Source organism: Lates calcarifer, linkage group LG13 (assembly GCF_001640805.2).
Source record: "Lates calcarifer isolate ASB-BC8 linkage group LG13, TLL_Latcal_v3, whole genome shotgun sequence".
Taxonomy (NCBI): Eukaryota; Metazoa; Chordata; class Actinopteri; family Centropomidae; genus Lates; species Lates calcarifer.
This window is the reverse complement of record NC_066845.1, coordinates 19,957,810-19,983,980: the sequence shown is the minus strand read 5'-3', so window position 1 is coordinate 19,983,980 and position 26,171 is coordinate 19,957,810. Positions and strand designations below refer to the sequence as shown.

At 39.1% G+C, this 26,171-nt stretch overlaps 1 protein-coding gene across 10 annotated transcripts in view; it reads left to right on the top strand.

The window, feature by feature from the left end:
• The first annotated feature begins 5,757 nt into the window (after window positions 1–5,757).
• Window positions 5,758–26,171, top strand: part of LOC108878264 (citron Rho-interacting kinase) — a 43,000-nt gene continuing 22,586 nt past the window's right edge. For 4 of the 10 annotated variants that reach the window (XM_018668777.2, XM_051075284.1, XM_018668775.2 and 1 more), the window contains exons 1-12: window positions 10,822–11,231; window positions 12,304–12,447; window positions 12,971–13,090; window positions 19,997–20,167; window positions 20,419–20,472; window positions 21,306–21,359; window positions 22,220–22,360; window positions 23,212–23,337; window positions 24,667–24,762; window positions 25,004–25,120; window positions 25,339–25,448; window positions 25,715–25,889. In XM_018668777.2, the coding sequence (XP_018524293.1) occupies window positions 11,163–11,231; window positions 12,304–12,447; window positions 12,971–13,090; window positions 19,997–20,167; window positions 20,419–20,472; window positions 21,306–21,359; window positions 22,220–22,360; window positions 23,212–23,337; window positions 24,667–24,762; window positions 25,004–25,120; window positions 25,339–25,448; window positions 25,715–25,889 (1,377 nt within the window). In that variant the 5' untranslated portion in view covers window positions 10,822–11,162. Of the gene's footprint in view, window positions 6,175–10,671; window positions 10,795–10,820; window positions 11,232–12,303; window positions 12,448–12,970; window positions 13,091–19,996; window positions 20,177–20,418; window positions 20,473–21,305; window positions 21,360–22,219; window positions 22,361–23,211; window positions 23,338–24,666; window positions 24,763–25,003; window positions 25,121–25,338; window positions 25,449–25,714; window positions 25,890–26,171 lie in introns of those variants that run through there. The other 6 variants (XM_051075285.1, XM_018668774.2, XM_051075281.1 and 3 more) reach the window with 4 other exon arrangements.

The following is a 26,171-nucleotide window of genomic DNA, read 5'->3' as shown; positions in this document are numbered from 1 at the left end:
GCCTTCTCAACCTCTTTCCCTTCTTGAATGCGCGTTCCCGCCACGGTAGTGACGCCAGATGCAACCTGTTACAAAGCGCCAGCCCATTGGCTGAAAACGATAGCGCCATATTTTGGTGGTTCTCACACACATCTGTGACACCCAGTAAATGAGCACGTGAAGAGATAAAATAAGAACAGATGATGCCTAAATGATGCAGCGGCCGTCGTTTTAAATGTTAAAGCAGGAAAACCCTGTGATGCTCGTAAAATTCCATGAATTGACATTTTCTATTAACCGATGCTTCAAGGCTAAAATATGAATATATAATAATTTATATGATTTTCACGCTATGATATATAACTATGATACTAAATAATAACATGATAGAGGGAATCTACTACCCCTATTATACTGTTACCCTAAGATTATCCATGAAAAAGATAATGTGACACGTTTGTTTTCAGTCTATGTATTTTTCATATCCTTGCCACATGACAATGGCTGTATTGACAGTTATCACGATGTTTTAATTGTGCTCACTCTTTGCGGTGCGCCATCACATTTGTTTTGTAATTATAGCACACTTGTGTAAAACAGCCAGTAAGGTAACGAAATTCGCAGGAAGTAATACGCAAACACAAATGTTACTTTTTGAGAACGGGTAAGGTTATTATTTGATATACATAATATTAATTCAAAAATAACTACAACTCATTTGTGCGACTTGTGTACATAAAAGAATTGTTTTAGGGCTAATGGGATCAAATGAGTTTTGTGGCTCTCACTCCCAACTTCATATATAACTCCTACTAGGCAATGCATTAGTTGTATACAAATTGAAAAATAAAAGTTTATTTTTACTTTAGTTTATGTCATACACTAAACACCACAATGGTGTAACTGAAAATGTTTACTTAAATGCAGAACTGCAAGTACATTTTTGAGGAAGCCAAAGTGTGCGTTACTTGACTAATTCATTTAATGCTGAATTTGCTATAACTCAGACTGACACAGTTATATTCAAACATTTAGTTTTGATACTTAGATACATTTTACCGATAACATACAGTATGTTGTGTGTTTTGTGTATTTTTGAATGTTATGTACATATTTTCTGACAGAATCAAATGAGATTAGTTCAAATATAAAATTGCTAAGCAAGTGTAGTGGGATTGTAGCTGTATGACTCTACATGACACAAAATATCACACTGGTCTCAACAGTTAGTTGTTCATTTTGCAGCAAAAAGCTGATTTGTAACACACTGGCATCGTTATGAACACCATAGAAGTTAAAGCCTGTCCTTACCACTGTTCACCTTGATAGACTTAGACTTATTATTAGATTATTCTGATATTAGGAGTTGCCTGAAAATCTACAATTCTTGGCTAATTTGAAAAAACTCTATGATGATCGTTTATTTTCAATATGATTTCCTCATGTTGTCTTTTTTTCAAAGGTGGAGGTGGTAGTATCAAGTCCCTAGAAGCTAAATCATTAATTTCTGAATTCTGATCAAATTAGCCTTTCTACAAGCTGGACCTCACTCAGTTGAAATGACAGGATATGAATCAAACGTATAGATGTATAAATCATTCCTAGTTTTTTCTGAATTGTGTGTCAAAATGTTGCTAATTATGTGTATCACATTTTTCACAGATGTGTTTGCTTGGCATAATTTTAGGGTTCAGATTAGCATTAGGTTAAATTAGTGTCAGGCTTAGGGCAGTGAGAGTAGAGGTTAAAGGTTAAGAAATGTATGTACTCAGTAAAGGCCTTCACAGACACACTAACGTGTGTATCTGAGTGTATGGGTGGGGGATGAAGGGTAAAGATGGGGTTAGGATGTTGGGGGCGGGGCATTGGTGATGAATGATTACAAACAAAGCCTCTTGAGCTGATAAAGTGAAGGCACAAAAGAAGTGGGTCACAGCCTGCTGGTCCACTGTTGCCTAGCTTCAGGGACTGAGGGGACCACACAGTAGTTAATGGGTGATCTCTTCCGAGCACATCAGAGCCTCATTGCTTTGATAAACCGCTAAGCTGAATTAATTTATCGGGTCTCATTATCCTCACTAATGCTGCTTGTGTTCAGTTGATTTTAAGGAAAATTTAAGGAAAACAACAACCTTTGTGCTATGAAAGAGTTACACATTGTATTTTGTGTCTTGTGTTTTCTGTAGTGTGTTGTTTTTATTATTTATTATTAGAATTTTTACTATGCACAATATTTATAATAATAATGTTGAAATAAAGATCGAGCCACAGTGAAAACAATTTAAAAAAGCTTACAATAACAATAATGTTTAATGTTAAAACATTGAAACACAATGAGCACAGCACATAACATTTATACATTCTTGTCATCATAGGATACAAATCTGATCATTTCATAAAGCTTATTGTCAGGAGTGATTATCAAATAGACATCAGTCTGGCATATTTAACCACACTGGAGTTCCTCTTTAGATGGAAATAAACATTACAAACTCTTTATTGCTCTTTACTACAGACTGTAGCTCCCTCTGTGGAAAAAAATGAATATTACACTCACACAACCCAGAATGATTGGTAAACAATCAGTAGCAGCAGCATTACACTGCAAGGCTTTACAGATCACAAAAAATATTTTGAGGTTCCTGTGTTATAATGATCAATGCTATAAAAGTGCCACTTATCGATTTCATGGTTGACCACCAATTGTTGTGGGTATAAGGTTTGTTTTGGTAGGTGTAGATCATGGTAGGGATTTCATTTTCTGCAGTGATACAGTGATACACAGTTCACAGAGCTCCAGTGTTAACAGCCAATCACAAAAACACAAAGTGTCTGTGATGGTCTGTCACTTACATCAAAAGCATCATTATCATTATCATTACTTCATCCCATCCATATTATTTTGTGCCAGTCGTGTGATTTACTAAATGAGTAAGAAATCTTAACTTCCCCCAAACGGTGAATTTAGATGCTTTAATAGTGACACTTTACAGTCAGTATCTAGAGCAGCATCTTCCTAGTACTGAGTGTTCTGTGCTTATGTAACATCAACTCTTAGTCATAGAGGCCTGACTCTGCCTTTTTTCAACTAATGCAAGGTTTGTCTGCTTATTATGTAACAAAACCAGGCTCCTCAAACCTCTAGATTGCAGTATTTCTCTCTGTTGGGCCTAGCCTTATAGCAACATGACACATCACAAGATGTAGACATAAAGCTATTTCAATTTTTGCCAGTGGATGGCAGTGTTTTTACACTGGTACTTCTGTTTGGAAATTATTTGGAAATCTTGTGGTAGAGTGCTGAAGAGATACCTCTTTGATCATTTTGTTTCTCCATATTAAAAACTTCTGCCAATGCGACACTGTTTGATATCGACATGTTTTTTGTTAATGTACTACTTAACCATTATTTTGCAGCAGAGGAATGTTCAAAAATTTACAACATTTACTGCTTATACACTACAGAGAGGTTTGAATGGTCAACAGAATTTAAAATGATTTGGAAGTAATTAGTACAGTACAATACGGTGACATCTAATGAAAACCCCCAGTCTAAAATGGTTGGAATTTTCCGTCTTTACTTCAGAAATAAGCTGGGATTAGCTTTAGAGACATACAATACCTTGTTGCTAGGTAACATCAGTATGATGCTTCTGCCTCAACCCAATACTCCGAACCACTGTGGAAATGAAACCCTTTTTCATGATGTGAGTATATCATAATCACAAAGATATCACATTTAATGTTAATTTAATTCATTTTTTTGCTTTCACTTGTGAGTTATCAGTATTAAATATACTTAATGTGGCAGAGGAGGATATGCAGGCATTTATCATTTTTTATCTTAGGAAGAGTGACCTACAATGGCAGGTCTATTTTTACCATTGCATTTACTGTAAATAATCAGTTTGTTTGTTGTTTACCACAACAGGTTGTACAGTAGCTGTGAAGGTTTGAAAAAGTGTCAGGCTGAAAGCAGTCGCATATCTCTAACAACATGCTGTATTATGTAATGGCATAAGCTAAAAGTAGGTTCTATTTATGAATCATTACACATTTGTTTCTCAAGGATATTTAAGAAGAAGTTCTCTCTGAATTCTGTTTCTCTCCTGCTCCTGCATAGGTTGCATAGTTGTACCTTTGACAGACTTTCAACAGAAACTGTGTTTGTGGCAGCTGGTGACTCCATCCTTTGGTCTAAATGGTGAAGTTATTAATTGAGGGCTCTTCCGGGATGTGTGTTTGTCCAAACAGATTTCTCTTCAGATTACAGTAACAGATCTGTTTGGTTGAATCAAAGAAGTCTGAATCAGCCCAGCTCGGAAATGTCATTGACGCATTAGAGTAAATCAGTTCCTGACAGTTGGGAGGATGTGTAGAGATGGACGTGAGATAGTTTAGGTGTGATCTGACTCCAGGCCAGCATATGGGGGTATGCTGACCTGCACCCAGGTACAAGAACACTCTTTTGTTATACAACTAAGGCAAGGATTTCACGAGCTTTCATCAGTACCGTTGTCCTAAAAATGTAATTACCCAGTAAAAAGCACAAGTGAGTACTGTACTTTGTCTGCCACTGATTACTGTAACACTCATTGATTGCACAGTGCTGTGCTTTCACCTTCTGAGCATTTTGTCCCTTCTGTTGTGCTGCTGTCATACTGCTTGCCAGGTTAGGTTCTGCCATCTGTTACTGTGTGTAATCTGTCACTGTGTTTGCGTGTGTGTGTGTGTAGTTTGCAAGTCAGTATCATGGTGACGTGTCACTTGGCTTACATTAGCATAAAAAGAAGTGAATTGAGGTGAGCCTGAACTACTATGTTAGACACTGGGGACCTTGTTAGGTTGTGACATGACTGTATTACAGTTTAATCTGGTACAATAATACCTAAATGTGCGTGTTACATTGTAGTCTCTGTACGCTTTGTTACCGTACTTTAAGTGAGCCCTGTAAGAGTGCTACTAGACATTATTCTGATACAGTGCACAATGCGTGTAGTACAGTGGCAATGCACTGTTAGTGCTTTGAATACAGGCAATTACAGAATTGCAGAGCCAAGCACAGGGGGGATGGATGTGACATTTAGGCTGCATAGGTTTATGATATACCCCCTCAAAGGGTAAGCGGAATAGATAATGGCACGTTTATGGTATATTGTTAGAGAGCTCCTACTAAGTTTTTCTGAGCTTTTTCTAAAAGTGAAATGAATACATTTATAACCATACACTCAAATTACGGGAACAATTAATGTTGAAACCCAGAAGTGTGTCAGACTAAAGAATACATAACTCTAGCATTTATCAGAAGAAATGTTTGTGAAAATAGGATGATTGATGAATTTATACAGTACATCCTGCAGGACTGAAGTATTGTTTTTGCACTGCTATGAAATTACAAAACAATAAACAGTTCTAGAAATGCAACAATTACATTTCAAACAGTTTTATTCAGAAGTGTGAACATTTTAATGTAAAATTAAATATGTTGCAGTTATACTGGTTTCTTTTTTCACACCACAACCTGGCTCTATTTTTCATTGCTCTCATTCTTGTCAACCTGCCAGTTATTAGATTGCAACACTGCTACTCATCAGGAGGAAGTTTAGTAGGGGTCTTTGCATTTAGGTACTAATGAGCTGCACAAATTAAGGAGTCTTTAGCAATTGGCATGAACGTGCAGTAATTTGCAAGTATAGGGACTTGACTGTTAACGCAGTGTGATGAGCTGCATACATTAGTGTGATTAGTGACAGCTGCTGCAGTATGGGGAGAGGAAGAAATAGTTGGGGGGTGGTAAGGGTGAGCTGGTGGCAGAGAAGAGTGAGAGAGAGTGAGAGCTTCCTCTCACTCTCTACAGTATGTGATCACTGGTCTGCTGCATTACTCTACAATGCTATTTCTCTCTGTAGTCCTCCACTCCCTCCCTCTCTCCTCCGCTCTGTCTCCCTGTAAGCAGTAATCTCTAGTCGCTCTCGCTGTCTCACAGCTCTCTGCCCTGCCACAGCGCATCTCTCTCTCCCCTCAGCTCCACTTTCTCCCCAGTGAGGATGACATCCCCGAATTTGATGAACCAGCGAAGCTCTCATTCTGGCTGGTGGCTTCCAAGAGAGACCCCACATGAACGGGCTTACTGGACGAGGAGGTGCCGCGTCTAAGGAGCTTGGTAGGAAACCTGTCAGCTGTAGCAGCATCTAAGTAAGTGCCATGCTATTTTACTTAGTCCATCAAAAATAAGGAAGGGGTAGAGGGTGATGACTTGGTCAGGGAAATAATGACAACAGTATCTTTGCTTTACAGCTCTGAACTGCTACAATGCATTGTTATTTTCTCCATCTCAGCATGTAAGAACTATTACCTGATTGATTGATTGACACTACAGCTGAGGATTTATGGAGTGATGAGATAGCATTGGTAGCATCGAGCTTATGCAGCAGCTGTATCTTGTCTATCAGGAGTGAGCGCTATTCTTGGTCACGACACTGAAACGCTGGGTCTTTGTTTGCCCATCTCCCTTCATCGCTGTGCTTACTGTAGTGTACACTCATACAGATGGCTATCACTCCCTGATGTGGTATTCAAACTCCCCACTGTTTGTATCTGGTCATAATGAAACCACAATTTTTTTTCAGATATCGGATTCATTTATACCAAGACTGAGGAAGTTGAGATAAAGTTTATCTGTATGTCTATCATGCAAGGATTTTCCAGATGATCTCAGCTTACTTTAAACTTCCAGTTGGAAAGCTGCTGTAGTAGCTGGCAGGGAGATTCAGTACAGAAAGAAAGCTGACATTACAAAGTCAGTAGAAAAAAGTATGACAAGATGAAGTCTGTGGTTGGAAGAAAGTATCGCTATGGTAACAGCAGGTTTTGCCAAGGGTAGAGGAGAGGTGAAGGAAGCTTGCTGCTTGTTTCTGGCGCCTATTCAGCTGGATCACAAATTACAGCACTGACAGGACTTTTGAGATGGAACAAAACAGAATACTAATGAAGGGACTGTGGGAGAGACGGAGAAAATTTAAGATATAGGTAAACAATAATGACAATAAATACTATAAGCTGTAGAGTAGTATTATGTACAGTAACCAGATAATATAATTCATGCTTAAGACAGTGCATGCTTTTTTAAGTTGCCAAATACCTAAGTTTGCCAAGACGACTGTGCAGTTGGAGTTTATTTTAATCTGTAGTTACCTTTTTGTGGAGGCAGACCAAATTAAAGGTAGATGGCTCAGAGGGAATGTGAGACTAACTCTCTGCAGAACAGATCTGTCAGTGTTAATATGAGTTGTGACGAGAGAGAGAGAGCTGTGCTGCTCCATATCCTCAAGTGTCATTTTCCCAAAAGCCTCCTTTCGAAGCCCACACTGATCCTCTTTATAATGATGAACTTTATTTTTGAAGTGTTCTCCCAAGTGCTCACCATGCTTTTATAGATTGCGAAATCTAGTCAACTCGACCACCACAAATGGGTAACGCATCAGTGCCAGAGCATTCACATGCAGGTCTGAGGCATTGGTGGCCCCAGTGATAAGTGAAAGGGTTATTAGTGCCATGTTTACTTGTCATATACGGCATTCGTTATGCAACACCTTTATTCAGTTATAAAAGGCTAATTGTGGGTTTAGTTGACTGGGTTTACACCCCTTCTATTGCAACACATTAAAATAATTTTAATATATCAACATCGCATCTGGGTACTTTAGAACTGTAGGCCTAGATGTTCACCATTTTTAATCGTTTTGTTTAATTAATAGTTCATGTAACAAAAGGCTGTTATTTTTAACCAATGTTTGTGTATTCCTTTGAGTGTGCTGGTGCATTAGCCACAAGGCCTCAAGGATAAGAATCTCAACCTCCACTTGCAGCAACTTCAAGCCAGTAGTTGTACCTGTGCATCAACTGAACACAATTTGCACATCCAGTTACTCAAAAATAGTTTTATAAGTTGATCAAAATATATTCAAATGCATTCAGATATTCACATACATGAATCAATGTGGAAACACAAGGCCTATAATGCACCTCCAAAATTGTAGGGTGTTGTAATTGTCCCTCATCTTCATAGCCATGTTTAACAGGAAACTATTGAGCTAGGCAGCCATGTTTGAATCAGAGAACTGCTGCCATGGCAGAGGCTAGAAACGCTCAATCTTTCTCGCATGACTGTAGCATTACTAATTTGTTCTTGTCATGATAATCAGCATAAATGTCTTTTAGTATATGTTGCGAGGATGGACTGAAAGATCAAACTAGAGGGGAGTAGATGGGAAAAGGACACTAAGTTTGTTTTTAGAGAAGAATCTGTGCCACTACAGTGTTGCAACAGGTCTGTGATTCACCGCTGCCTACAGCCCATACAGTAGCACTGGCCCCTGGTCACCCTGCAGACTGAATGTAGAGCAACACCATGACTGGGATGCAACCTCTCTCCACTCTCCTCCTCTTCAACAACTGTGACTCACAGCCCAGCACACATTATTCAACCCACGAAAAAGATCACCTCAACTGAGTTGGAAGCCAATGTTCCCCTGTGAATGTTACTGTTCTGTTGTTGATGGGCTCTCATAAACAAGTAGTGTTTGTTGAGCATTTCTGTTCGCAGGTACTGTAATGATGTTGCTTGCACTGACTGTCAAAACAGGCAAAAATGTAGGTTAACTCTCTGGATGGGAACGGTATAATATTATCTCTCTATAACAAGAATTTGGACATGTTCATTAAACACGGATAGGGCAGCTCAGTGGTCAGATTGTCTTTCTTGTAGTTGTAATGAGCTTTTAAAAGTATAGTTATTAGTAATTGCTTTCAGGGAGCTAATTATTGCAGAGGAGGAGCCCAGCTGCACAGTCTGTTAGCTCAGCTCATTATGGGCAGTCAGCTAGCACTTGAGTCTGAGAGGAAGACAGCCAGATCTGAGTCCCATCTGGTGCCTCATGTTAGGATGGCACCCTGTAACCACCAACTTTACCACTGGCTGGCTATTGAGGAAGTTCTCCACATTGTTAAGATATATACAACACTACATCATGCAGTGTTGTTAGTGTCTCAGCACATTTAGATGTATGAGATTCATTAGTGGATTTCAAGCTCTGAGAACTGCCAGGACACATGAAGCAAGAGCACATAATCCTCTGTCTCTCAGTCAAAACACTTTCTCATGGGTGGAAGTCTTTGGGGGATCACACCTGCAGGGTTAAATTTGTTTCTCTTGAACTACCTTGCACCTGCTTTCAGAACAACAATTACAAACAGGAGATTTTTCTCAACCAGACAGCAGGAATATGTACCACTGATGTGATGTGCATACAGGCTAAAGATCAGCAGGTGCTAGAGAAAGGTCACCAAGGCTAACTCTTTACCATCTATGCCATCATCAGTCATTACAAGCCACCTGATCCTGCATCATGTCATGCCAATCAGACTGGCATACCAGGCAGTATTCAGATGCTTCAGCTTGGGGACATGCTGTGTGGTCTGTTGTGTTACACAGCCCACCCCACCCCACCTCCCCAAATGACCCTTGAAACATAATGACTACATCAGTCATGTTTCTGGACAAATATTAGTAAGCACCAGAGTCATCTCTAGAGACTCATAATAACCGTTGTTCATCTGAAATGTCTGCATAGTTTTGTTTTTTTACACGGATGCTGCTGCATGTGATCTTATGGGCAGCAGTATGGTGGTTATGTATTGCTGGTTAAAGAGAGCATACAAAACAGCACAGTCAAAAACTGAAACAGATGGTATAACTGCAGACAATAAAGATAACAGCTCACATGAACACAAACATGCAACAGCAAAAACACATAGCAATTCACTACACTCCACATGTTAGCTGAGCTTGAGATGAGCATGTTACTGTAGGGAGGAGTGGGAGGTGAGCCTCTGCTTTTAATAGACATTCTCCCTCTATTGCTCATTCTTGTGCCTGCCTCTTGATCACAAAAGCTGCCAAATATATCCAGTGGTGGTAAAAGAGGCTGTTGTGTGAACACAAGCAGTTTATTTATAGTCTCTGTTAAGCTAGAATATGAGCACATATTTGGTCAGCACAGTATGTATCTCTTGTTTTATACTCACTAAATACCTAGACTGTGAACAGCATACTTTATCTGTTAGTCATGTGTGTAATCATCAGCTATTGTATATTGGAATAAGTGTTAATATCTAAAGCATCACTGCTGTGGAATAACTAGGTCTATGTGCTATGAGAATAAGTCTTTTGTGCATGATTGCTAATTGCTGTTCCTTGTATTTGAGCCAATGTTCCAGTTGGGTTTTGAAATGTATTTAATGAGCCACATTTGCTTGATTATCTATTTATAATGAACTTTAACGTGTGTATTTATTATTGTAATAATAATAACTGTGGTCTATGGCATGATATCCTTGTTTACAACACTAGTAGATAAAGCAAACATTTAGATACATGAATTCTATAGTATACTTCAACTTTTATGATGAGTGGAATAGCACACATGGAAGGTAAATTATTTCCACTGACAGACTGGAAAAAGTCATCTATACAGTGTGATTATAAAAGCTGATTATAAAAGGGTTTTACATAAGAGCACTGAGTCAGCCCTTCAGTTTTCAAGAGAGGTTGTGCATAAAGACTGTTTACTGTCATTTTTCTCTCCCTATTCCCAATCTCCCATTCTGTCCTCATGCTTTCCTCTCCTGCAGATTAGTGACTACATCCATCAAGTCTCTCTAGATAGGACTATCCCTTGGAAAAACGTCATCACTTTAAAAACGAAAAACAGCCAGTATTGCCGGACACATGTCACAGGTATTACTCTGCACATGGTAAGAGTTTGTTTCCAGTGCAAGTAAATTCTGCCATCTGTTGTCCATTTGCCTTTACACTACAGCTGAGCTGGTGTGTGTGTGTGTGTGTGTGTGTGTGTGTGTGTGTGTGTGTGTGTGTGTTTATGTATCTTAGTATTCCATGTCACTCAGTAATTTGTTACAGTTGTACAAGCTACAATCGTGAAAAAATCTCCTCTGGGTGCATGATTGAGGAGGACAACACTGCTTATGTTTCTTTTATTAACACGTAGGGTAAAATTGCAAGTGAAACAACCTTAAATGTACAATGGCTGCTATGAAAAATATTGCTTAGCAAATAATGAAATGAGTATTAGGTACCAAGGTGATCAAAAATAAGATGTAACATGATCTTTCCCATGCAACGGAAAAACTGCAAAAGAGATGTCAGGACCATGACGACACACTTTAAAAAGGTTAATCACCATTATTTCTGACTGTACACAACACATGGTTTTGTGCTGTTATTGAGAGCATGCATCTCTCCTCCATTGTCAATTTTCATTAGCCTTTTCTCATATAAGCTGTGTTTACTTTTTACAAAAAATCATGTTATTTTTTACCAGTGATGTGTCTGGTGATTATTTGCAAGTAGAAGAAGTAAATAAAGAAAAGCTTAAGAAAGTCGCATGAAGGTCTGTTTTGCTAAGCAACCTCCAACAACAACTTTGGTCATTTGATTTTGCAGTTAAATGTGATAATCTTTTGGTGGATTTACACTCCATAGTTTGCAGTGATGTATGTGAAAGTGTCCCAGCTTGAAATTCTATTGACAATGCAGTAACTTGCAAAAGACTGAATGCTTTGTTTAGGGAAATATGGACATAATAGCAATAACTGAACCACTCCCCCACCTCTATCCCCACGTGTATATAATTCAAAACATAACCTCGGTATGATGTGAAATTGCTCTGTGCAGCCTTAACATTACCTCCACATGCCGGTTAATCTATATGAGATGACTACAGAACATCTTTTGATCTGTCGCTTAAATGTTTTGTAAATGGCACATCTTTTTGAAAAATATCTAGTGATTCTTTGCAATGAAGTTGGATTCCGGTACAATGTCAACCCACTGGTTTTACTGACTACGGCCCCATGCTGTGGCGTCGTGTTGTTGTGAGCATGTGCCTGCATTCTGACTGTGTGTTAGTGCTGCCAGCCCTGCTGTTTCTCTGGTTTCCACTGCTCCTCAGGCCCTATAATGATGTAATGGCACATCTAATTGTATCATCAATCGCTACCAATGACATGTGCCACGGGACAAGTGCAGTCTTGTACACTTGCACACACACACACACAGTCTATAGGTATATTTTTACTGATATAGTTCTTAATGTTTTACAGTAAGAAGACATCTTTAACACAGCTACACCCTGATGCTGTAAACAAAAAAGTATATCAACCCAGATGCATGGGTCCCAGAGATTCATTAATATAACAACCTGTCACAGAAAAGTTTGGTCCATGCTATGTTCTTGTTTCCAGGTTGAGCAGGAGATCTCACTCGTCCAGAGGAAGATGTCTGACCTTGAGTCAGTGCTGCAGCAGAAGGATATAGAGTTGAAGGCCTCAGAGACCCAGAGGACCATCCTGGAACAGGACCTGGCAACCTACATCACAGAATGCAGTGTGAGTAGCCCTGCAGTTAATACAGTGGACACCTTTTGGACAGTGCCTCCAAATATGTGTTTGTTGTGTGTGTGTGTGTGTGTGTGTGTGTGTGTGTGACACAAATAAATTTGAGGTCCCCACAGGTAGAGGCTGCTTTTTAAGGTTGAAGACTTGATTTTGCAGTTCAGGTTACCTTTAGGTTTAGGTTAGAGTAAGGGCTTAGGGAACACACACGTTTGTGGGTGTGCAGGTGATTTTACATGCCTATATGCATATATAAGAATGTGACTGCAATAAGTATAATGGGTCTTTAAGACTGCATTTAAGATCGATTGAAATAATTTGAGTGGACAAAATATTAGACACACCTCATAGCATAACACAATCTAATTCAACAGCATGGCCTCCAAAATGAGGTGGAATCAACACCTAAAAACACTTGTAACCAGTTACTGCAGGGCTGTTTTAGTAGATTGCATTACTTTTTATTTGCTGGATGCATCCAGGAAACTGACCAAACTTTTGTATGTCTTGGTTTCAGAGTCTTAAGCGCAGTTTGGAACAGGCGCGTATGGAAGTGTCACAGGAGGATGATAAAGCACTGCAGCTCCTCCATGACATCCGGGAACAGAGCAACAAGCTTCAAGAGATCAAAGAGCAGGTAGGACAGCATCTTTGGTGTTATCTTGGTGGGTCAGTGGGTTGAGATACATACCATTTACTCCTGATGTCCTGGGCAAAAAAACAGATCACTGATCAACTGTCTAACAGTACAATCACTTAAGATTTCAGTGAAGTTTTGTTCATTGTATAATACTTGTTTTAATTTTAACTGTGTACTCATGAAATGGATAGTTGTTGTAATGTAAACTAATTAAGGAGAAGCAACATGCCACGGTTTTTAGATAATAAAATATGTGTGTGTGACAAAAGAAGTTGCATGACAGATAAAAAAAAAAAAAACAACCTGTATCAAATGTGTGTGTGCTGGGTCTACTTATTGTGAAGCTTCCTAGACTGAGAACTGCTCTTACAGGAGAAAGAGACAGGGGAGCTTTAATGTACATGCAGCCCTTAATTACTAAAATCAACTGTGATGAGTGAGTGGCATGTATGGGTGTTTGTCTATGTGCTTACAGTCTTGCATGTGTGGCAGCACCATATGACATAGTGTTGCCAGCTGTGTAAATTAAGCTGTTACAAGACTGACAGTTTAGGACAACAGATAAAGAGCATGAAAAATTGTCTCCCTGGCATCATGCACCACTTTTTTTCTTAAAAAGGTAATGAAAAAGCAACCTGTTTTTCTCAGCCTACACTAGTGCTGGTTACCAGGCACTGAATACATTGTGCAATGGTTGCTATGGTGATGAGAGCCATATACCTACGAGTGAAGAGAGCACTGATGCAGTGGGCAGGCTGTCGTGATGAGGTGCTGGGGCCCAAGCTCATACTGTTTGAGAAAAAGAATTTTTGACCATTAGTTGATATACTGTCTAAAAACCAGTGATGCATGTTGGACGATTGCACCACATCCTTTATGTTGTATGAAAAATTAAAAAATGTAATAGTGTGTCCTGTGCAAACACATACCTATGTCATACATATGACTTGAAATTATATTTATACAATGCAGTACAATATTATAATACGCATTTTAGAAAGACCTTGGAATTAATTGCTGCTCCTTTGCAAGAGAAGCCAGTTGACATAGAGGTATTCAGGTCATGACTGACTTGGATAGAATCCCTCTTGACCCAGGATGTGCTTTAGGGACTCCCCACTGTCCTGGGAGCTCTTTCAGGTTCAATACACCTGAAACAGACTATATTTGAAGACAAACATGTTTACAGCTGTTCTGAATGGCTTTGTCACGTCCACAGACCCAAACAACCTCTATAACGCCTGTCAGGTTTTCTCTTTCAGTACATTACAGAAATTATTGGACTCCCAGTTTTGACCTGCAAAACAGGTTTCAGACCCTGTTAGACTATGTGCCTTGCTTCATACTTAAAGCATACTGAGGCCCTTGGGGGTCACTCAGGAGAAGCTGGAGGATGTTGCTGCGGAAAAAGATGTTTAGGTGACAGATCCTTTTCCACAGCAACATTTCTATGCTAATGTTAACTTTAGCATGTTACTATGTATAGCTGAGCCTGATATAGCTCTGTATGAGTTTCCATTCACCCTGACACATTTGTTCACAGCCTCACACTGTAAGCATAACTATAGACTTCTTCAAATAAAGGTGAAGATTTGTTTGCTTCTAGGCTTTCTTTAGGCACAAGTTGAACATTATCAGCAAAATATTCATAACACATCTGGATCAGGATTGTCAGGAGGTGTTAGTAAAGGCTCATGCTGGTCAGTAGCAGCAAGACTGTGGTTCAACAGAACACCTTGTAACTGGACGTGTATAACTTTGCAGATTTCAAAATCAAACCTCATATAGATAAAGACATATAGATTGCATCTTCAAATTTCTGAGGATAGTTTTCTGCTCATGCATGTTATCAGGCCTGTGTTCCCATTGGTCCCCTCAACATGGTATTTACGCCAGCTAAATCCAGTATTTCATCTTGAAAAGCATCTGTCTCCCACGCTCTGTCATATGACTGCAGTGTTTATCATTTTCATGCAGAAGCCATGCAGTGTTGGATCAACAAACAGAAGAGATTGGGGATAGATTCATTTTCAGAGAAAAGCAATCTGTGCCAAAGTCATTAAGACCTGACAACATATGCTTAGAGACAAGAGCAAAGAAGAACTACAGAAAACCAAACTGTTCCTTATCTTGGTTGTGTTAGCACAAAAAAACTTCACTCAATGTATGCATGTATTGTGTGTGTATGTGCACTGGATCTTAAGAAACAATGGTTCTGTATTGTTTCAAAAGTTCTATTAGTTGGGGTTAAGTTTTTAATGATAATATAATATGGACAAACATTAATGTAGATGTGAAAGAAGAATGTTGATTTTTTAATGTTTCCATGTTTGCTTGCTTCTTTTAACTCCAGAGGGAGAAGAGGGGAAGAGTTAGAGACTAATTTTCTACGATGATTTTTCCTCTCATCAACCCTCCATCATTTCACCACAGTGATAGTGGTCATCCATTGATTGAAAATATTACAAACAACAGCTCATTTTTAAGTGGCTCCTTTTCAGATTAGCACCAAGCTGATAGGACTAAGCACTGAAAGCACCCTTTTTCTCACGTCTGGCCATCAGTGTTTGAATGAACACCAGTGAGTTTTCCAAGTTACTTTACTCATCCTTTTTTTCTTGGATCACCCAGCAGTCAGTGTAGACATACTGCATCCACTACATCATTAAAGTGATAACCGCAGACATAATATGTCTTTAATAAAAAGGCAAATAGTAGTGTCATTCATCTAAAGAAGGATGTAGTCAGGCTATTGGCAGAGCTCAAGCAAAAACCTGAATTCCTTACCATTTACTTTTACTAACATTGCTGTTACACAGGCTAAACAAACAATGGACCTAAACCTCCTTCAATGTCAATGAAAATTATGTTTCAGACATACATTCAAACCATTCTCATGCAGTGGTGGCCCTGCTCCAGCTGGGGCATTCTCTGGTGTCTTTGGAAGCAGTCGTCCTATACTTCTGTAGCACATGTGCCCCATCCTACAGTGTGCATGGTGAACCACTCCTCAGTTTGGGCAGAGCATGAGACACTGCCCTGTTCAACTCCCTGGTTTGCTGACCACTGGGCCCTGGTCCAGAACAGTAATTGAAACAGGAGCTCTTCCCATCCACCTGCCTTAGCACTGCAGATGAGCAACAGATTTACTGTCCTGGATGAACTTGGCAGCACCAACTCCTCACCGCCTGACTATCCTCCAGGATAGATCAGATGAGGGGATGGATCAGTCAGTCAGGCTGGCTGGTAAACCAGTATGTCATCGCCCTGTTCCAGGTGTTCACCTGACAAGAACTCCTGCCTCTCAGCTGCCTTCTCCTTCCTACTCGTTTATAGGTGACTCCACCGTCAGAGGCCTTAAAGAGAGATCAGCAAAAACCTGTTGCTTTCTGGATGCAAAAATTTGGGATGTACTCAGGATAAACTTATACATGGGTATATGGGTATAATTGTAGGCTTCTACAATTATACCCATGTAGAAGCCTTTATTATCCACATTGGTATAAAGACATATTACTATTTTTTAGAAAGCGTAATGTCTCCTACCATTGTTATGCTGATGACACCCATCTGTACCTCCAGATGAAACCTTGTGATATAGTGTTAACTGTCCTCTAATTTGCATTGAGGATGTGAAATCCTGGATGGCAAAAACTTCCTTTAGCTAAACCAAAGTAAACTGAGGTCCTAATCTTCTGCCCTGCAGATGACGAAAGTCAATGCCCTGTGACCTCTGTCACTGAATGTAAAGTTCCATGCAAAAAAATCTCTTTGATTCTGGTTTATAATATAGTAAACAAATCAACACATTTGTCAAAATTGTTGTCTTAGATCAGTTTCAAAATTAAAATCATTCCAGTCTAAGATTTGGAGACTATATCCCTCTCTACCGATGTCTTTAAAACCTAAATCTAAAGACCCAACTCTTTTATTTAGTCTTTTAATTGTCATCATGAAAACATGCCTGACCACATACTGGCTTATATTTATTATTGGTGCTGTTTCTGTTATGATTTTATCCAGATATTCTATGCTTTTATTAATTAACTTTTTATTTGATTTTATTTCTCTGTAAAGCACTTTGGTCAGTGTCTGTTGTTTCTAAATGTGCTGGTGCAACACTACTTTTCTTGGCATGGTATGACCACCACCTGTCAGTTGACTGCTGAGCCCTTCCTCCCTTACTTACTGTTGCTATGCCTGTCAAGCTTTCCATTCTCAGATGGCACAACCTGTATGTAGTTTACCACGGTAACTGTAGCAGATTTACCTCTCAAGATTCTTAGTCATTTTTGAAACAATGGGTCATTGATTTCAAACAGAAGACAAATGCAGGCCTCACATTTCCAGCCAACTATCAGTTTCACCAGCTGAAATGACACCTGTCAGATTTTATCAGATGTAGCTTGCTAGCCAATTAAGCTAATGTTAATGTCACTGTCTGTGGCTGACTTATTAATGGTTCTGACTGACTCATTTTAAAACAAGATCCTTGTAAAAGAGTCTTAAAAGCACTAGATTGCTACATAAATAATGTTGTGCTAAAAGACTGAAGCTACATGTCTTGTGCAGAAAGTCAGCATCCTCACTATCTACTGATCAATGTAGAAGACATGGAAACAAAGAATCATTGTTCTTATATTGCAGTGTAGACCCAGTTAGTCCCAATATTATATGTATGATAAGTATAATAAGAGTTTGGTACAATTGTCCTTATTTCATTCTTACATAACCCTGTTCGGCTAATTAGCTCAATTACTTTGCCCTTCTGTTTTTGGTTTTACAAATAAAAGGACACAACCCAACACAACAACACTGTAGATGCAGAGTATTGTTGCTATTAGCAATACAATCATGCACACAGCTTTTGCATGTGGAGAAATCCAAAGCTTGACAGGTTGTGTCTAGTTATGGTTGCTAAGCCATGATTGTACAATTAGTCTTTGGGTAAGGCTTTAGTGAACGGTTAAATAGTGGAATAGAGTGAAACCTTCTGGATGAATGTGTGGAGCATGCTTATGTGAGGGAACAAGTACATATATTGAATAAAACAGGGATGCACTCCGTCATCTGACTTTATGTACAGAAATCAAGAGAAACCATAACTAGGAAAAACACTACCGCAAGGTTTGTCAGATTTCTAGATTTACAGTCAATGAGAACTAAAAATGGAAATTCACATTTCATTTCCATGTGTTTACGAAATTATAACTTCCCATCAAATTATATTATGTTACTGTCTAATGTGGGCAGCTTTGGGTTGTTATAATAAACAAAAGTAACAGACCCTTAAATTTGCTACCTGTAGCCATGATTTTCATATCAAGGTTTGAGATGAAAATGTATTCAACAAACTCAATTTCAGCACTTGTGCATCCAGCCAAACATTAAAATAAAACAAACAGAAATGCAACTGCCGTTACATAGTATGTAGTAGTCACATTTATTCACAGGTCACAGGGGAACTTTAAGATTCAAGATTTTCCATCCTGTTTTTAGGGCTGATGATACTGTGGATAAAGATTGTGAGCAGTTCCAAGATAGAAAATTGACAGATACTGATTTTAAAGTCTCTCTCCGTGGATGCCCACTTAGCACTCGATTACTGTATATGAATTTAGGCTATTCTAAGACAAGTAATGCAAGTATGTTTGCCTTACAGGTGCCTCTTCATGTTACAGATAATCTGAATGAGACAAGAACAGAAAATATATTACATATCCACTTCTCTGTAATAAAAGAACACAGTGATTCACACACCTTAGCTGCTGAACGTTATATTGAAAGTTGAATTCCCTCGTCTTTAATTTCCTTTTACTGAGTCATTGTTGTGTCAAAGAATTACTGGAATTTGAAAATACCTTCTTCCTTTTATTGACTTGGGGAATCACAACCAGATGAAAGGTGGTTCCCAGGAGATCCAGGAAATTCTCGTTTATGGGAACTGTCGATCGGCTCCTGTGGAACATACTGATCAGTCTCATTGTTTTTTTCTAACCTGATCCACACAGGGAAGTCCCCATTATGGAAGGTCAACATGGGCTAACTGGTCAGGGAGTCTCTTCACCCACGGTTCAATGGTTACACATGTAACTTCTCATTCCACTTCAGCAAAACTATTTTAGCTTTGTTTTCATCATGTCTGATGCTGTCTATTTCACTTATTCTAATCTGTGTCTGTGTCTCCCTGGATGCAGAAGGATGCTACTTTTTATCAGGCTGACAGACAGGCCAATGTGCCCTGTAAGCTGAGGAGAAGGTTGAAATTAGATCTGTTAGGCTGTGACTAATTACTGTTAAACAGACATGTGCTTTAAGTGACTCTGGCTGATCAAATGTTTTTGTACCATTAGAGTGTACTTGGTACCATACTTTAAGTGTCTCGGTATGCCAATGACTGCCAAAAAATTTGACATATAATGGCCTCCATTATGCTGAACTGATTTCATCCTGTTTAAATGTGCTAGCTGCACATCTAAAGTACATCTCTTATGAATGAGTTTGCTCTTATGAATGATGCAGTGGCTTCTAACAAGAACATTTTCGTCAAACTAGTTCAGGTCAAACAACACAGAGGCTGCAGGAGAGCAGTTTTCCACTTTAGACAGGATAATTGCTCTGCCAATTTTTCCAAAATTTGCTGCAGTGGTAGAAAGGCACCCTTAATGTCTGCTAAACAAATATAGTGAAGTTAAATGGATAAAGTGCTCATAAGTGGCCAGACTTCAAAAAGACTGGCTCCCATACCAGGTACTTTTTGGCAGATGTATTAGCTCTGCAAAATGAAACCTACTGTTCTTTTTGTCATCTGGGAGATTTCATTCTTAATATTACTTTTCCTTTTGTGTTTAGGACTATTCCTCCTCTTCTCTCTTATCTGGGCTTTCTGTGGTCTTTGTTCAGGAATATCATGCCCAGCTGGAAGAGATGCGAGTTTCCATCAGACAACTGGAGGAGGACCTGTCTGCTGCCCGTCGCCGCAGCGACCTGTACGAGGCTGAGCTGAAAGAGTCTCGGCAGACCAGCGAGGAACTGAAGAGGAAGGCTGCAGACTACCAGCATAGGATGCAGAAGGTCTACACTGTAACTAAAGCTGTTAATGACTCTGCAAGTTACATAGGAAGAAACTACTGTTTAAACTACATGCTCTAGTAGGGCCCAGAATAACAGTGTAACTCAATGAAGCAATATGATGACACTATACTCTAATGATACCATACTAGAATGATATTTACTCACTTGTAGTCATTATGGAGTTTCTGCTTTACTGTTTACTTGCCATAATAATTTCTGGGAGGTATCTCACTTTCCATTATTTTTCACAGGCTAAAGAACAAGGCAAAGCAGAAGCAGAGGAGATGATCACCAAGCTGGAGAAGGTAGTTTATGGCATTTATTTAATTGTAATAAAATTCTGTGACTGATGAGGATGGCATAAATATTTATAGACAAGGACACTGACAAGTTGAAGTGACTTTAACCAAGGATGATAAGCTTCAGTAGGGCGGTTCGGTTCTTTTATGGCAGATGCTTCGATACTACCCGGTATCGAAAGACGCAATGTTTTTCGGTGCCAAGTTTCGATACCAAGGAGTTAATCACGTGATCAAGATCTGATAATACTGCCAGCGATTGGCTGTAACGTTAGGGGCATGCAGGAAGAATACTCACGTGGTTAAACCCACAGGCGGGGTTTAAGTGTATCTGTGTTGTGAACTACAGTGTGTGTGTGTGTCTCTCTCTCGAAGCGTTTAAAAATATGCGACCGAGGTCAAAAGTGTGGCTCCATTTTAGTAAGATTGATGCCAGTCATGCACGATGCAGTATTTGCAAAAAGGACATCGTTGCTAAGGCAACACGACCAGTTTGAAGCATTTGAACGTGCACGGAATCCGTTTACAAGCAGAAAGATTGAAAGGTCTGCAGCAGTGAGCATTAGACACTAACTTGTTACTTGTCCTTTTGCACTGAAAATTATTTGTTAGATTTTTTTTAATGTTAGAAAACTGCTTTGAGTGGAAAAATGCCAAAGCTGAAAAATAAAACTCAAGATTTGTACCATAATATTTTCTTTGTTAAAACTGATGTAAAATTGAAAGTATCGTTCAGGAACCGGTATCGAAATCAAGGTATTGGTATCTGTATCAAAAAAATTTTAACAATACCCAGCCCTACGCTTCAGTGTCATGATGACTGTATTTTTCTCTTTTAGATGAATGCTGAGCAGCAAACAAAGATCCACGATCTTCAAGAGAAGCTTGCCAAGGTAGAATATTTTTGCTTGGAAGATTTATGAATAATTTATATGAGCTGGTGCTTCCAAACGAGAGATTTAACAGCATTTTACACTTTCAGATGAGTGTATAAACTCTGTCTTTAACCTCCCTGACCTCCTCCTTTCTCTCTCTCTCTCTCTCCCTTTAACTGTGCTCCTCAGTCAGAGTTGGTCTATGGCCTGAGAACAATTAAGCTGTCTTTTAGAAGTAGACTTACTGCTTAATTATCAACAATCAAACAGTTTTGCCTCATTAGTAAGGATAATTTCATCCTAATTGTCTTTTTCTAGAAATGAATATTTAAAATACCATCCATTCTGCCAAGAGCACATGAGGTTGTGGAGCTGATATTCAAAACTTACTGAGTCCACATTTAGGACAGGTCTAATTCTGACTCAATGCAAAATAATTTCTGGAATAATCAGAAGGGTCAGATTTTCTTTCTAAAAATGACTCACTGTGGCTTATTTAAGAATTTTGTAATAGCAGTGTATGGTGGTTTCTTTACTAGTTACAGCTGAACTTTGCAAAATGATGCTAGCTATTCCTTATGCTCTTAAACTTTATCAGCAGCCAGTGCATAATGCCACCAGAGTGTGATGCAGTTGTATATATGATTGATGCATTTAATGTGTTTAAAATTATATTATATGCAATTATACTGGTGCATGTTCATGTGATTTTTGTTATTTTAATTGATGTAGTTAGTAATCATTCCCCAGTATAATGCTGTATCAGATCTGAGGTGAGACTTTAAGAATTAGACAAGATTAATATTGACTTTCTATTACATTTAAGTTTATGTAAATAACATGTACAAATACATACTTTTTTACCGATTCACCCCCAGTCATTAAAGGCCAGTGCTGAGGCTACAGACCTCCTTCAGAGTATGAGAGTGGCCAAAGAGCGCATGGAGCGAGATCTAGAGAGGCTACAGAACAAGGAAGACTCCAGTGACAGCCTGCGCAGACGCCTCCGTGAGACTGAGGTACATACACACCTTTGTTATACTCAGTACATAAATACACGGCCCATACATACGCATCTATGTTTTCTGGCCCCTTGCCTGTTTCTTCTCATTATTGTGTATATCATGTCATTTGCTGTTTGGCACACCACAAATCTCTTTGTTTAAAGTGTTGCATAAATGAATCTAGCTTGCGTATGTGCTAAGCACAAAGAGCCCATATGTTATCTTGTAAACATGTTGTTTTTGCACCTTCTGAGGATCACATGTGCTGTGTTTCTATGATAGTATGTCAGATAGCCTGAGTGTTTGTCACAGTTGACCATAATTTGTGTGAATCGTGTTCATCTGATTTTTGTATGTCCTGATATGTGAAACTATCTTGCTGACCTGACACAAACTAAATTGATGTCCCTCTGCACAAACAATCATAGTCTCAGACTCTCACCTGTATCACACCAGACAAAGTGTAGGTTTCAGTTAGTAGGGAATACATAGGGAAAAAAATGTCTGTGAACTTCTCTATGAACCAAGTATCCATCTCAAACCCTTTAAATTCATTGACATGGTACTGTGGCCTAGTCACACAATCCATAGCCTGCCATAATTTGAATCAGTTTTAATAAAATTCTGCAATAAACATATACATTGTGTTTTATTTATGCAGTATTTGTAGTTACCTATACAGTAACTACATTACTCTTTTTGAGAGGAGTTCCTCACACATTCCTACTAAATGTGTTTGATGTCCAAAAAGCAGAAAACACTGTAGGTCTTCTGACCTGAGGTTGCTTTTTTCAAAACTTGGCCATTAGTCAGTTAAAGCCTGTATGTGTGTGTCTGTGTTTGTTGCTGTTGTCCATTGTGTGCAGGATGGTAGGAAGACTCTCGAGAACCAGGTGAAAAGGCTGGAGATTGTTGAGCGCCGGGAGACTAAACTGAAGGATGAGATCCAAAGCAAGGGCCAGCAGATTCAACAGATGGCAGATAAGATTCTGGTAACCCATCTTTTATCTTGTTTAGAGCTAAAATCATCAGGGGAGGTGTGACATAAACATAGCTCATTATCATCATTGCTGAGGAGGTGCTATTTTATATAATATTTCTGAAAAACCTCAGGTTTATCATGTACTATTCTTATGGATGATAAATATTAATTGTTATTTCTACATACACAGTACAGATTTTGTGCAGAGTTACCTCATACAACAATTAGTTGTGCCTAATGTTGTCTCATTTTTAAACCTCTACATAGCCATGATACACCCACACAAGTGCTTTCAATTAGTTTACCTCATTAGTGTGGGCGTAAATAGACTGTGTTTGATTGACATCTCGCTCTCACTCCCCTGTTATTTTCGTTGCACCTGTTAGGTTGGGACAAATTGCACATTATTTTTATGATTATAGAGCTGTTGGTCACTTAATCTTCTGCCTTCCTACACCCAGCTTCAATCTGATCAGAGGTCTGTTTAGCTATTGACAGACAACTGAGGAGTATAGGGGAGAGGGTAATGGCTTTTTAGGCAGTTTTTAATCATAGCGTGAGGAAACTCTCTAAATCAGCTAGATCAGCCCCTTAAGATGTCACAAAACTGCTCAGAGAAACTTGGAAGTGTTGTTGGAATGGAGAGAACCTCTAAGGATGGGCCTTTTGCATGTCAGACATTTTGACATGTCATAACAGGAAAAGCACATGTGTAATTAATAACTTAAATGATTACTATAATTGCTATAATTCATTTTAGATGTGCCAGCTCCAGGTCTTGAGTGTTGTGTTTTTGTTCCATCTTTGCTATTCCTGGTCTAACAAGTGAAAAAGGTCCATAAAGGTGCCCCAGTAAAGAGAAAGGGCAGGGTTGAACTCACTGGTGTTTCTGAACCTGATTACTTACTATATCCATAGTGACAAAGACAAGGGACAGGTCTTAGTATTTATTCATACTTAAAAGTAAATCACTGCCTTGTTAACACTTTCTTGTCAAATATAATGTATCTGACATCAAAAACACCTGTGTGATGGTAAGGTATTTGAATCTCTTACTGGCTCCATTACAATCAAAATACTCACAGTTGAGCAAAAGAAAAGCTGATTAGAAGTGTATTTCAAAAACTGATGAAGCACATTACTATCACTGATTGTGATTAGGTGTTAGTGATGTAGGAGTCCTTTTGATTACCTCTAACTGATCACTATGCTTTTCTGAAAATGCTGTGTGTATACACCAGAGGCTAGTTAGGAAGTACTGTTGGCTACTTCCAGCCTGTGTGCATGTGGCTGCTGATATTTAATATGCATTGCCCAACATATTTGAATTTTTGTGCAGGAGCTGGAGGAGAATCTGCGAGAGACTCAAGCCACGGCCCAGCGGTTGGAGACTCATCTGAAACAGAAGGAGAAGCTATATGAGGATAAGATAAAGGTAACATTTCAGAACACACGCATATGCAGAGCCTTTGGTGCAATGTAAAAGAACAGGCAGGTGTATCCCAGTGAAATTACAGGAAGTGCTTTGTGCTATGTTTAGTGGTCATGCTTTAGCTGGTTGAGTTGTGGGTGCCCTCTATGCTCTGGAGATCTACAGTATGTCCTCTTCACACCATTCTCTGTCCTGTTCAGTGATATCCCGGTTATGGTTATGTGGGCTGTCTGGCATTGAGCAGGTGTTGGAGGCTCAGATGAAGGCGGACATGGCTGATAAGGAGATGCTGGAGTCCAGTCAGAGCAAATATGAGGAGGAGGTGCGGGAAAAGTGCAGCATCATCAGTGAACAGAAGGCGGTAAGAACTGACCAGCTTGGCAGCGACACTATTTTAGGCATATTTTAACATTTATCACACTGACATAGATTTCTTGTTTAGAATAATCTTGGGTAGGTTTTTGTAGAGCACACAATAATGAGGCTTAACCTGATCCCAATTAAAGACAGGGATGTGAAGATCCAATTGAATGTTTAATTAAAACACAATTTATCATAATGTCAATAATATCTGTTCAGACCATAAATGCTATGGACTCTAAGATGAACAACCTGGAGCAGAGAATTGCTGAACTGTCTGAGGCCAACAAACTAGCAGCCAACAGCAGTATCTACACCCAGAAAAATATGTAAGTACCAATTCACAATACATTGTCCTTCCATTCAACATTATACATTTGAAATATGAAATACACTATGGTGAATTCCAGGGAAAGCTGTGGCCTATTATTCTTATCCCAAGAACAGTGTCCACTCCAGTTATAACAGTGTAATGTAAGATGAAGGGCAAGAGATTCAAAGAGATCAAAATAATACCTGGAAGGTGCCGCATTGTCTTAGTGTTGCATTGCTTCTGATTAAACTCGTTGCACATATTTATGTGTGTTCATGTCAGGAAAGCCCAGGAGGAGATGATCTCAGAGCTTCGCCAGCAGAAGTTCTACTTGGAGTCTCAGGCTGGGAAGCTGGAGGCCCAGAATGCCAAACTGGAAGAGCATCTAGAGAAAATGAGTCAGCAGGAGCAAAGCAATAAGAGCCGTGTGCTGGAATTGGAAACCAGGCTCAGAGAGGTGAGGAGGTATTATAGGGGAGTGGAGTCGAAAGCGGGGTTGTGAAGCTGGATTCATGTATTGATAGATTATTGGATACAAGTTTTCCCTCTCACTGCTCTGCCAGTCCCATGTCACGCTGCCACATCTATACCGAATTCTGTTCCAAGTAATTTTTATGGCTGTTACACTCTATCTACCTAAAGAATATGTGTATAACTAAGCTTAAGAGGCAACACTTAAATGTTAAATAGATATAATTTTGGACTAGACTGCTTCCATCTGTGCTTCCTACAAATAGTG